Raw genomic sequence first — 12,979 nt, forward strand, 5'->3', positions numbered from 1 at the left:
CAACCCATGTTACAGCCACAGCAACTCGGGTTCCCAGCCTCATCTGTGACCGACACCCAGCCGGATCCCCGACCCACTGAGTGAGACCAGGGATCGAATCCACATCCTCATGGATACTAGTCAGATTCATTTTGCCACAACAGGAACTCCCAGATGTGTGTGTTTTAGACACTTTCTCCGGTTGTATTTGAAGGTGGTGCGTCTGTGGTCGGAGAAACCGGTAAGGTCTGAAGGGAAGGGGACTCTCCAGGAGAGAGTCCTGGGGGCCTGGTTTGTGAGGACAGTGGCCAGTCCACAAAAGGGGTCTTTCTCTGAGGCACCCTCACCCTTCCTCCACCTCCCTCCAAGGGGCTGCCCTCACCTTCCCCCTCCCCAAACCACATAGCGAGTCTAACACCTATCAAAGCAAGCATCCTGTGGGATTCTAAGTGCTGCTTTCGCATAGCATTTTAAGATGATCAAAGCAATTTCTGGACAAATAGAACACTAAGTCAGACCAGGAAAAAAAGGGGGAGGACAAAACCCAGATACCAGTATTTCTTACCTCTGCAAACCTCTAGCACTTTCTAAGGACAGATAGCCCACCCTACGTCCTCTTTTTTTCAAAATGAGATTTACCTAATATCACCCAAACATCTTTCAGCTACTAAAATGCTCTTCTCTTACAACATTGGTTTCATTCATTTGCTCATGAAATGTCTATTGAACCCCTTCTGCCTTGCCCGCCACAATCCAAGGCATTAAACAAAAGGGGTAAACAAAGCAGATACAGTCCCTGTTTTATGGATGAGCGCGAGAGAGACAATCAACAGTGGAAAACAAATACCAAGAAAGGAACAGTCTTTGAATAAAGAAAATCAGGAAGGATCTTCCATGTTTGGAAATATCTTCCTTTATTTCACAGTCTCCTATTACTGGATATTTTGGTTCTTTTCACCTTTTCCATATAATCATGCCACGATAAACTTTCTCTCCAGTCAATTCTTTGTGTCCATCCATAATTCTGTCTTTAGTTTAAATCCCTAGAAGTGAGATTTCTGGGTGAAAACTTACAAGCTTTTTGCTTACTTAGTTTTTCTTTACCTTATTTAAATCCAGTTTTGTATTTTCTCTATAGTTGACATGCTTTTTTTTTTCTACTTTAAAAATAGCATCCTGGAGTTCCCGTCGTGGCACAGCAGAAACAAATCCGACCAGGCACCATGAGGTTCCTGGTTCGATCCCTGGCCTCGCTCAGTGGGTTAAGGATCCGGCATTGCCTTGACCTGTGATGTAGGTCACAGACGTAGCTCAGATCCTGTGTTTCTGTGGCTGTGGCGTAGGCCAGCAGCTCTAGCTCTGATTAGACCCCTAGCCTGGGAACCTCCATATGCCTCGGGTGGGGCCCTAAAAAGCAAAAAAATAAAAAGGTAAAAATAGCATCCTATAAAATTAAAATGATTTTGTGAATTTAGAACACATTCCTGTATAGATTCGTGTCCTCATCATCACAGTTTGGATGCACGGTATGGTAGATCCACACACCAGCCCTTTGCAGTCAAACCCACCCTCCTGGCCCAAACCCTGGCAACCAGTGACCTGTCCTCCACTGTAGCCTTTCCCAGAATGCCACACAATAAATACGTGGAGTCATGCACGAGGTTTATTTTGAGACTGGCTTCTTTTACAGACCATGATGCTGTCTTTAAGAGTCATCCATGCCATTGCCTGGACCACTCATTTGCTCCCTTTATCTCTGAGGAGCACCCCATTGCCTGGCTGTTCCAGCTTGCTTATTCGTTTACCGGTTAAAGGACATTTGGGTTGTTCCCAGTTTGGGGCAATTATGAACAAGCTGCTATAAACATTTGCATCCAAGTTTGCAATGAAACTACGTCTTGCTTTCTTTAGGGTAAATACCTAGCAGTGGGATTTCTGTATGTTTAATTACATAAGACGCTGCTGCGCTGTTTCCCCAGCAGCGCGTTTCCTCAGCTGTGCCGCGTGAGCATTCCAGGGGCTCTGCATCCTCACTATCACTTGATAACATCGCTTAGTATCTCTTGCTTTTTTTTACTTCCATTGCAGTCTGTGTGTAGCAATATCTCATGGGTTTGTTTTTTTTTTTTTTTTTTTCAAATATAGACTCTACCGACGCAACTGAACTTTATTAGGGCTGACCTTTTAATTTTTTTCTTTTTGGGCTGCCCCACAGCACATGGAGTTCCCAGGCCAGGGATCAGATCCGAGCCACAGTTGCAACCTACGTGCCTCTGCAGCAATGCTGGATTCTTAACCCACCGTGCCAGGCTGGGTATCGAACCTGTGTCCCAGTGCTGCAGTGCCGCCGCCACTCCCATCTCCTCATGGGGGTTTTCATTTGAACATCCAGAGTGGATGACGCATAATGGATAATACATTGAGCATGTTATCATGGTTATTTGCATGTATGTCTTCTTGGGTCGAATGTCCATTTTCATATTTTACTACTCTTTTTGTAGGTTTGTTTTTTCTTTTTGTCTTTTTGTCCTTTTAGGGCGGCACCTGAGGCATATGGAGGTTCCCAGGCTAGGGGTCCAATCAGAGCTGCAGCTGCCAGCCTACGCCACAGCCACAGCAACACAGGATCTGAGCCGTGTCTGTGACCTACACCACAGCTCACCGCAACGCCAGATCCTTAACCCACAGAGCGAGGCCAGGGATCGAACCCGCAACCTCATGGCTCCTAGTCGGGTTCGTTTCTGCTGCGCCATGGCTTCCTCTTTTTGTAGTGTTAACATTGCTGCTGACTGAGCTCCACACTGTATTTGGATTCACTCGTTTTTCCCTGATGTCCCCGCTGTTCCAGGTCCCCGTCCAGGATGCCACGTCACATTTAGTCCTCGTAGCTCCTTAGCCTTCTGTGCCCCTGACAGGTTCTCGGGGACTTCCCTTGTTCTGGGAAGTACATGTAGGGCTTGGGTGGGTGCATGTTGGTGGAAAGGAGTGCCCACATCGCCCTGAGGGCCGCTGGCCCGAGCCCCCGTGCCTCCTCTCCCCTGCGAATCGCTGTACCAGGGCAGGGACCCTCCCCGTCTCTAGAGGTACATGCAGATACGCTCTGTGCGTGTTTGCTGAAATGTCACCCAGTCATGTCACTCATCACTACTGCGCCACAATGGGAACTCCGCTGCTGCCGTTCCGAGGTTATTTAATGAGCCTGGAGCTAAACTAGGGACATCCAGGCTGAACCCTGGGCAGAGTCCAGTGGCAGATGAGGTGGGCGGGGGACGTGATCAATGGCTCACCTTTCACCTCTGCCCCCACCCCCGCACAACTGTTTGGACAGCAGTGGGTTTCGTCAGTGCCCTTTAAATAGCATGAAAGGGCGTCACGCTGGCCTGTTTTGTTTAAGGAGATTACATCGGCGCTGTGCGCTCTGCCACGGGGCGCGTGAGGCCGGCTCACCCGGGAACAGAGCGAGCGGCATGTCCCCCACAAAGCAGATGTTTGGAGGAAAATAGATGTAATCAAAACCGTGGAGGATAACATTACTCAGACCCCTTGGACACACACACCATGTGCAAGAGCGTGTGCACAACCGCACACACACACACACACACACACACACACACACACTCTCCATGTCCATACCCCCCCTCGTGGATCTGCACGGGTCATGCTCACTCACACACGTCCCACGTGTGTGCCCGAGCTTCACCACACAAGCCTGCCCACGTGCCAGCCCTATCCGCAGGCGACTGCGCGTGTGTTCCCCACACCCGTTCCCAACCTCAGGCTTGTGCCCCGTGCTGGAGGGTGCACATCCAAGCACACGGAAGGGATACGCGCACAGAAGCCTCCGGCACCCTCTCCCCAAACGGCTTCAGAGGTTCCTTCTCTTTAAATCACAGCTATAAAAAAAAAAATTCTCTTGAAATCACAGTCATAAAAAAAATTACAGGAGTTCCCTTCATGGCGCAGTGGAAACCAATCCATGGGGACACAGGTTCGATCCCTGGCCTCGCTCAGCCGGTTGTAGCTCGCAGATGCGGCTTGGATCTGGCATTGCTGGGAGCCCTAGCCTGGGAACCTCCATATGCCACGGGTATGGCCCTAAAAAGACCAAAAAAAAAAAAGTTACAGTCACCTTTGGAAAATTTTCAAGGCCGTTCCTGTCCAAAATAAGGTTAGACTAGATTAGAGCCAAACCATAGGGTTGAACCAGGATGAAGGAATAGAGGTTAAGGGAGTGAAGAAAGGTTCCATGTCTTGCATTTCTCGAAATCCAACCAAATCCAACAGCCAGGGTTCCTAGAATAGGCCAGGCCTTGTCCCCAGGGGAGTTCGGGCGGAGACCCAGGAGCCTGCTCTGGCTTCTGATGGCGAATACAACCTTCAGCCAAGTGCTTCCCACTTCATCAGAAGTGGTCCATGGGAGTCTTTGCCTGGGGTTGTTTGAAGGGTGTGCAGCACCATCGTGGCCACCACCACGTGTGTCCCTCCTGTGGGGCAGGTGCTGAAGACTCTTGATGTTTTATGCACATTTCTTGATTCTTCTGGGCAGACTGGGACTTATTTCCAGATCTAGACATTCCATGGGAAGTTGCAGTTTGTGATGGCATTGTCGTGGGCCCCACAGCCTGGGACAAATCCTGCCCAGGGATCCCTCCCCGCTCTGGGACAGGGCATCAGCATAGCACTGGCCAGAGGCCACGTGGGGGGCTGCCCCAGGGAGGATGGGTGGGGGAGCCAGCTGGCCAGGCAGGTGGCCTGGACCCGGGGAGGCTCTGTCTCCACTCAGCTTTGTGCCATCGCTGGATGCCTTTGGGCCTCCAGAAGACGAGCCCGGTGGGAGGGCAAGCTGGGAGCTTCCAGGGGCCTTTTGCCTCCCCCCACACTGCAGCGTGGTGGGTGCGGAGCTGGTTCCTACAGATGCTGGGCTGGGTTTCCCGGACCCTTCACTTCCAGAGCCCGCTCTCTGAAGCCCATCTCTGTGCTCCTCCTCCTGCCTCCGACCCGCCCCATTTCCCTCATTGTTTTTGTTGTTGTTGTTGTTATTTGTTTGTTTGTTTTAGGGCTGCACCTGCAGCATAAGGAGTTTCTCAGGCTAGGGGTTGAATTGGAGCTGCAGCTGCAGGCCTACGCCACAGCCACAGCAATGCCAGATCTGAGCCGCATCTGCGACCTACACCACAGCTCACGACAGCACTGGATCCTTAACCCACTGAGCAAGGCCAGGGATCAAACCCACATCCTCATGGACACTCCCCCCAAGCTCACTACTGCTGAGCCACAACAGGAACTCCCCTGTTTCCCTCTTGCTCGCTGTGTGGGGACATCCTTCGGTGGCTGCCTGCTCTTTCTCCTCTCCCTTCTTCTTGCCCCATCTCATCTCCTTTCATCGCAGCCGTCAGCCTTGGATGGAGGCACTGGTCCCTGCAGGCCTCTTGTTCATGTATCTGAGCCACCTTTCTCCTCACTGCATTCATTCAACAAACATCTCTGTATGTAGACTGTTGCTCCTGGCACACAGTAGGTGCACAAAGAGAGCTGGGCAGGGTGAGAGCTCAGGGTGTTTGTTAGAAATTGTTCCTTTATTCCTCAGGGACCTCTGCCTGCCTGTCGGCAGCCTGCCCCATCCTGGGTTAAGCCCGGGGCTACAAAGGGACAAAGGACCTGATGTCCCAACCTGATTCTCTAGGAGGAACTGGACATTCAGGGTGCGATTATACATGAGTCAGGAAACACTGGTGGTAATTAGATGGAGGACAATCTGTAAGACTGTCCTGGGCTGGGAGGGCTTCCTGGAGGAGCTGGCACTGACAGGGCCTTGTTGGTCCAGCTGGAAAAAGGGACATTCCAGGCAGGTGGTCAGACAGAAACCAAGGAGGTGAGTGGTTGCGCTTGGTCAGGAGTAATTCAGCCTGAGTCTCAGACTCTGTTTTCCGCGGCTGTCTTGAGGAGGGCATTACAGAGCGAGCCGGATCCTGATGGGCCCAGGGACTCGAGCTGCCGTGCTGCGTCTTCCCTCAGCGCCTCTGGATCACCCAGATGGCGAGCGATCTGCGGGCTCTGCCCGGAGCCCAGCACCGTCACCCATCCCATCCCTGGCGCCCACCTGTCTCCAACAGGCTGGTTAAACTCGGCGTCACCTGCAGAACAGCCGCGAGCACTGCAGCTATTGATTCAGGAGGATGGAAGGCTCAAGGTGTGGCGGCTGCCTCCACGTACGTGTCCACGGGGGTGTCTGGGGGAGGCCCCTGGAGATTTAGAACCAGGACCAATGAGCCACAACAACAGGAGACAGACACGGACGGGGCCTGAGGGCCAACAGTCCAGCTGGTCTGCAGGCTGGGAGCTCTCTGTCACCAAAGCCTGGATGACAGCACTTGGTGGAGATGCTGTAGGGTGACAGCAGGTGGAGATAAATGCCCCCGAGGCTGGGATGTTGGGACTCATTACCTGAGAGGGCCCTCCTTGACTTGTCATTCTGGGCAGCTGGCTAAGTCACAGAACCCTGGGGAAATTTTCCTTTGCTGTCTCAGTGAGGGGCCCAGCCTCGGAATGTAAAGCCAGATGACCAGTAATCAACACTGAGATTTAGAAGGGTAATTCCCTCTCTGAGAACCAGAGAACCTCGGTTTGCCAGACTCCCTTCCATCTCTAAGCCTTTCCAGTTAGCAGGTGTTTGCCTGTACGGACATGCGCCCCCGCCCCCCCGCCCCAACTCCAGAGCCTAAGGGGAAGGTCCCACTGGTGCTTAAGGCAGGAGGCCGAAACTGTAACATGGTCCCCACTTGCGCTCCCACTCCAGACGGGGTGGGCTCCAGACGGGGCGTGCCTGCTCCCATTTGCCGATGAGGCTCTGAGACTTAAAAGCCATCGTCCCAAGTCACAGGCAGACTGTGGGAGAGCTGGGACCACATCTCGCAACCCTTGGTCTTGTGATCTTTGCACACGATATGCTGTCATCCCACGCCTGCCCCTTCGTTCTGTCTCGTTGGGGGGCAATTGGAGGGGGGGGAATGGAGGCTTACTTCCTGCTTGGAAAGCTGGGCATTCTGCCGCCTCTCCTGGGCTGAGCCTAGAACCAGCTCAGGGTTGAGGGGCTTCCTCCTTGTGGCCTGGTCTTCTGCCCCCAGGATCCTCGGAGTAGAGGACCGACCAAGGGCTAATTAGGGCACATTTCCGGCATTCTAAGTCCTCAGTGTCCCTGGAATTAACATGAGGCGTTTGGTCCCTACCAACTCTCACTTTTTTTTTTTTTTTTTTTCTTTTTAGGGCCTCACCTGTGGCATATGGAGGTTCCCAGGCTAGGGGTCCAACCGGAGTTGTAGCCACTGGCCTACACCACAGTCACAGCTACACGGTCTCCAAGCCGTGTCTGCGACCTACACCACAGCTTATGGCAACACCGGATCCTTAACCCCCTGATCGAGGCCAGGGATCGAACCTGCATCCTCATGGATACTAGTCAGATTCATTTCCGCTGCACCACAACAGGAACTCTGACCTTTGCTTCTTATAACACAGCGTTTCCTCTGCACGGCACAGCCCCTGTTGCTGTGTGGGGTAGTCCTGATCCCAGGCTGAATGCCAGAGGATACTGTGAGGTTCCGTGAGGTCATGGCATGGGGTTTGGGGGGCACTGCTTGGGCAGAAGGGGCAGGGGCTGCCCCCCTCTTCTGGCCTCCAGGAAGTTGCATAACAGAGATGTTTATTTTTGGTGAGGCTGGGTGGGATTTCTTCTCTTAAAAAAAAAAAAAAAAAACTCAAAACATAAAACTTATTTGTCTGCCAGGAAGATAAATATCTTTGCTGAAAGCTCTTGGCTCGGCTGCCAGCTGCAGTTTGCAGAATGCTGTCACCAAAGCCGTGGCAGTCTGCGTGCGCCTGGGCTCACATGGCTGTCATACATGATGCCTGAGGGCTGGCCCCCCACCCCGCTGGCATCGACGCTGCCGGTGGCCCCCGGGGATGGCCGCCCAAAGCCGCTTCTAGGCCCGCTCTGGGCATTCACCTCTGCCCACTTTTCTGCAGTGCCTTGGTGGGAGGTGAGGAGGACAGAGGCAAAATGGCCTTGTCGGATTCCCCAGCACGAAGAGAGTCCCCAGTCTACACAGAAAGCCAGGGATGAGAGTGAACCTGAAGCTCCAGCCCCAGAACCCAGGCAGCGTCAGGAGGCCTGGGCTAGAGGCATGGTCTTGACACTTAATGTCCACTGCTCAGATCTCTTTTCCCAGAAGAAGAGACCGAGGGTCAGAGGGGTTGGTGCTCACACCAGCCACAAATGGTTGTCATGGTCAGAGCTTTCACGAGTGAAAGGTCTTGTCACCTGCTCCGCACACGTCTTATTAACGCGGGTGTTATTTCGCTCTATAAGCGTCACAGTCAATGGAATTTGGCTCAGAGAGGGACCCACACCCCTGTCTCCAGACACCAGCCCAGCGCCCCTCCCACCACACCCGCGCTCGCTCCTGCTCTTGGGTGCTCCGGGGAGGGCCTGCCCATGTGGAGGGCTTCTCCAGGGTCGGAATCTTCTGCTGCTCACAAGTCCAGACCAAAAGTGGGAGTTCCTAGCTGTATGGACAGAAGCCTGCATGGCCCACATGTCAGCCTTTTTAATCCCACAACGGCCCTATAAGGAAGATCCTAGAGATGTGTTCCTCCCCATTTTATAGGGAGGGAAACTGAGGCACAGAGGTTAAGTGAACCGTGCAAAGCACACAGCTGGGGAGTCACGCACATGACATTCACACCCTGGTACCAGTCCCAGAGCCTGTGCTCTAACCTCTGCCCTGGAGTGAGTGTGTCTGCTCAGGGTGCTAAGTGTGTGGTTTGGACACGAACAAGCTACTCCTCGTCCCAGCCTCCCACCCTGGCCGCCGCCTCCCCACCCTCAACCTGCATGGGTGGACTGGCCCTTCCAGCTCTGAACGTCTGGGCATCAGCCAGCAGAGCCCTGTTCTTTTAGACAGCAATGGCTGTGGGCCCGGCCGTGAGCTTTATATAAATCTGCTGGGGCCCCTGTCACCGTCCTGGGCATGGAGGGGGAGGCGCCCACCGTCCTGAGTACACGCAGCCCCCACCTGGAGGGGGCAGGACGCTGTCGGACCCTTAGGTGAGACCGGTGCAGAGGGCTAGGGGATGGGCCCCCTCAGCATTGGATTCTCAGGCAGTCTCCATCGTCCCCCCTGAACCCCACATAGGACCAGACCGGGAAAGGAGGGACCTCCTCTCTTCACCCCAAACCCTGTGGGGCCAAAGCTCCACTCTGGGAGCCTGAAGCCCTGAGCCAGCATCCTCAGTGCCTGAGGAGAAGTTCTAGCAAAGGGAGGCCTTCTGCAGGGAGAAACCCAGGGCCAGTGGGGTGGAGATTAAATGGAGCAGAGGTCGAATTGGCTGACCCAGAGTCACAGAACATTGGAGCTGAAGAAGGCCTGATCGGAGATTTTTTTTTTTCTTTTTTTGCTTTTTAGGGCCACACCTGAAGCATGTGGAAGCTTCCAGGCTAGGGCTCAAAGCAGAGCTGCAGCTGCCAGCCTATGCCACGGCCACAGCAACGCAGCATCCGAGCCGCGTCTGTGACCTACACCACAGCTCACGGCAAGGCAGATCCTTAACCCACTGAGTGAGGCCAGGGATCGAACCCGAATCCTCAGGGATACCAGTTGGGCTCGTTACCATGGAGCCACAACAGGATCGTCCTCATTCTGAGATGATTGATGGATGGCAGAGGCTCAGAGAGGGAAAGGGACTCATCCATGGTCACACAGCCTGTTCATGGCAAGCCAGGGTTAGAACCCGGGCCTCCTGACCTCTCGTCCAGTACATCCCCAAGAGGGGAGAGGCAGCAGGTGGCTCCCTGACCCTTCCTCCTCTCGTGCTGGGTTCAGTCTTCGGTGTTTGACCTTGTTTCCTCCCCCCGCAGCCAAGGAGAGCTCCCTGGGGGAGCCGGAGTTGCCGCCTGACTCTGACACCGTGGGGATGGACAGCAGCTACCTCAGTGTGAAGGAAGCTGGGGTGAAGGGGCCCCAGGACCGCGCCAGCGCCGACCTCCCCAGCCCACTGGAGAAGGCCGACTCTGAGAGCAACAAGGGCAAGAAGCGGCGGAACCGAACCACCTTCACCAGCTACCAGCTGGAGGAGCTGGAGAAGGTCTTCCAGAAGACCCACTACCCCGACGTGTACGCGCGGGAGCAGCTGGCCATGAGGACGGACCTCACCGAGGCCCGCGTGCAGGTCAGAGAGGGCGCCTGGGGTGGGTGTGGGAGAGCAGGGCCTGCCCTTGGCCTGGCGGCTGGAGCGGGGACCCCCTGACTGTCCCCAGGTGCACGGGGGCTTCCGGCACCAACGTCCAAGGGGCCCATCTCTCGTGTCCCTGCGCCAACCAGAGCCCAGCCTGCTTGTATTCACTTGACTATCTGGCTTCTTGCTCTTTTGGAGCCAGGGAAGAGCTCCCAGGGGAGGGGCAGGAAGCCTGCCAGCAGGACTTCTGAGCTCTCTGGGGTGTGAGTCCAGGCCCTTTCATGAAGCAGGTGATGACTGGGGGGCTTATCTCTTACAAAGGAAACAGTTTGACAAACTTAAGACATCCATAGTGGCCCAGCAGGCAGACGTGGAGAAAATCCAGTGGTTTTTTTGCTCAGGATGGCTGGCTCCGCCTCCATCTTTCAGGTTCCAACTCAATATGCCTCCTCTAGGAAGTCTTCCTAACCACCATGCCTAAAGCAGTAGCCCCTACCATCATCCAACCACCAAAACACTCACCCAGCAGAGCCCAACACAGCTCAACACAACGCAACGCAGCACAGCCCAACACAATGCAACAGACACAGTGCAACATAACCCAGACCAACACAGTTCAACACAGCACAACGCAACACAGCTCAACCCAATTACAGAGCCCACAGATCCCAACCCAATGCAGCTCAACCCAATAACAGAACCCCCAAAGCCCAACACAACAAACCCCAACACAGCTCAACCCAACCCAACCCAGCACCATAGGATCCAATAGAATTCAACCCAACCCAACCCAACTCAGCCCAAACTAACACAACACAACACTGGCCAACTAGGTCACCTTCTACCACATTATCCTATTTTATCTTCTTTGTAGAATTTATGACTGGCTTAAATTATTTTACCTGGGGAGTTACTTCTGTGGCTCAGTGGTAACAAACCCGACGAGTATCCATGAGGACGCGGGTTTGATCCCTGGCCTCGCTCAGTGGGTTAAGGATCCCATGTTGCCGTGAGCTGTGGTGTAGGTCGCAGACACAGCTCAGATCCAGCGTTGCTGTGGCTGTGGCCTTGGCCGACAGCTGCATCTCTGATTTGACCTCTGGCCTGGAAACTTCCATGTGCTGTGGGTACGGCCCTAAAAAGACCAAAAAAAAAAAAAAAATTGTTTTATCTGTCTCATTTCACTAGAATGTGAGTGCCTTGAGGGGAGGTACTATCTGATTTCCATCACTGTATTCCTACCAGTTAGAGAAGGCCAAACAGAACAACAAAGGCAAAAAATGAATGTATGTATGTGGACCAGCTGACCTCTGTCCAGAGAGGTGTGGCTCCCCTCCTTCCATGAAATCACAGCAAAGAAAGCACCAGAAAGGAAGCAAAGCCCTCCAAGGACCCAAAACACAGGTGACAAGATCCAGGCTGTCAAGCTTCAGCATAACACAAAAGAAATGTCATGTCCAGCCTGCTTTTCCAACCCAGAGCATGTTACAAAGAGCAAATCAGATGTTGGCAGTTCTTCCCCCTTCAGTGGGCTGCAGAATCAACAGCTTGAGAGCAAAGAGGAGTGTTGTTTTGTTTTGTTTTGTTTTGTTTTTTAAGCCACACAGCTCAGCTGAGGGTCCTTTCAGCGCCAAGGCAAAGAGCCCTGTTACTTAGCAGACCCCACGGAGACCCCCTACTGTATTCATGCACTAAGAATCTCCAGCAGTGTTTCTAAGGCGTCCATAAAAGGGTCATCCATCTCAGCCATGCTCTGCTTAATAAGGCAGCGGCATCTGCATTGGGGTCCAGAAATGTTTCATCTCACCTGGCTAATGGGAAAAAGGACCGGGAGTTGTCAACGAACACACAGCCACCCAGAAACGGCAAGGAACCCAAGGGATTTTGGAACGGTCGGGTCATTTAACCGTAGGTCCCTGAGGACAGGCTTCCCGGCTTATCCTCTCCAGCTCACAGGCAATGTTTGCAGAAGGAAACATTGGCACTCCAGAAACCCTCTCACCGCCCTGCCCCACCATCTCACCTGATGCGGGATAACCAGCCTTGCAAATTCCAGTGCCTCGGGATCTGGATGGGAACCCCAGCCTCTGGCCTCAGCTCAGCCAGTGGATTTGGGAGGAGCCAAAAGTGTAGTTGGTGGGCCCTGGTCGTTGTCCTGTGGGTGCTGTGTTGGTGTGGGGCAAACCATTTGTTTTCTGTGTCCTAATAAATGGACCGGAGGGCCCGGGAATCTAATTCACTTGGTATGGAAAGAAGGATGGGCCTTCTGGTACACATGGAAATGACATTGAAGTAGGTTTAGCATTTTTCAGGCACCACAGCACAGCTAACATAGAGTGGTCTCTCTGCACACACACGCGCGCACACTCACACTTATACACATGCGCACATTGGTGCCTACTTCCGAGAAGGAGCTGAGGTAGCTAACAATTAAAGATTTATTATTTTCATCCAAGAACAAGAGCGATGTCATGAAATAGGAAGGTGATTATGCCAAAGATCTAGGCTAAGGATCCTAAGTGGGCACTCAGCCCAAATTTCCTCCCTGAGCTTCCTGGCAGCCAAGGCAGAAAGGGAAACTCTGATAGCTTATCATCCAAGGGGAGGACCAAGGATTTTGAGACTGCCAGTGCTGGAAAGGATCACCTGGTCCTCTCCTTTGATATCGAGGAAGAAGAGGCCCAGAGGCGGAAGCAGTTGCCTGTCACCAGGTGACTCGGGAAAGGCGATTCAGTGGCAGTGCTGAGACCACCATGTGGGATCCTGAGTT

General features: G+C 53.4%; 1 protein-coding gene across 2 annotated transcripts in view; it reads left to right on the forward strand.

The window, feature by feature from the left end:
* Nucleotides 1-12,979, forward strand: part of ALX4 (ALX homeobox 4) — a 48,916-nt gene that overhangs the window by 25,011 nt on the left and 10,926 nt on the right. For both annotated transcript variants that reach the window (XR_014836603.1, XM_085010091.1), the window contains exon 2: nt 9,893-10,203. Coding sequence is in view for 1 of the 2 variants with exons in the window: in XM_085010091.1 (XP_084866217.1) it covers nt 9,893-10,203 (311 nt within the window). In the remaining variant the exon portion in view is untranslated. The remainder of the gene's footprint in view (nt 1-9,892; nt 10,204-12,979) is intronic.

This window comes from Sus scrofa, chromosome 2 (assembly GCF_054392235.1).
Source record: "Sus scrofa isolate SSC_HxYL_T2T_F1_AM1 chromosome 2, Sscrofa_HxYL_maternal_Yorkshire_Landrace_v2.0, whole genome shotgun sequence".
NCBI classification, from domain to species: domain Eukaryota; kingdom Metazoa; phylum Chordata; class Mammalia; order Artiodactyla; family Suidae; genus Sus; species Sus scrofa.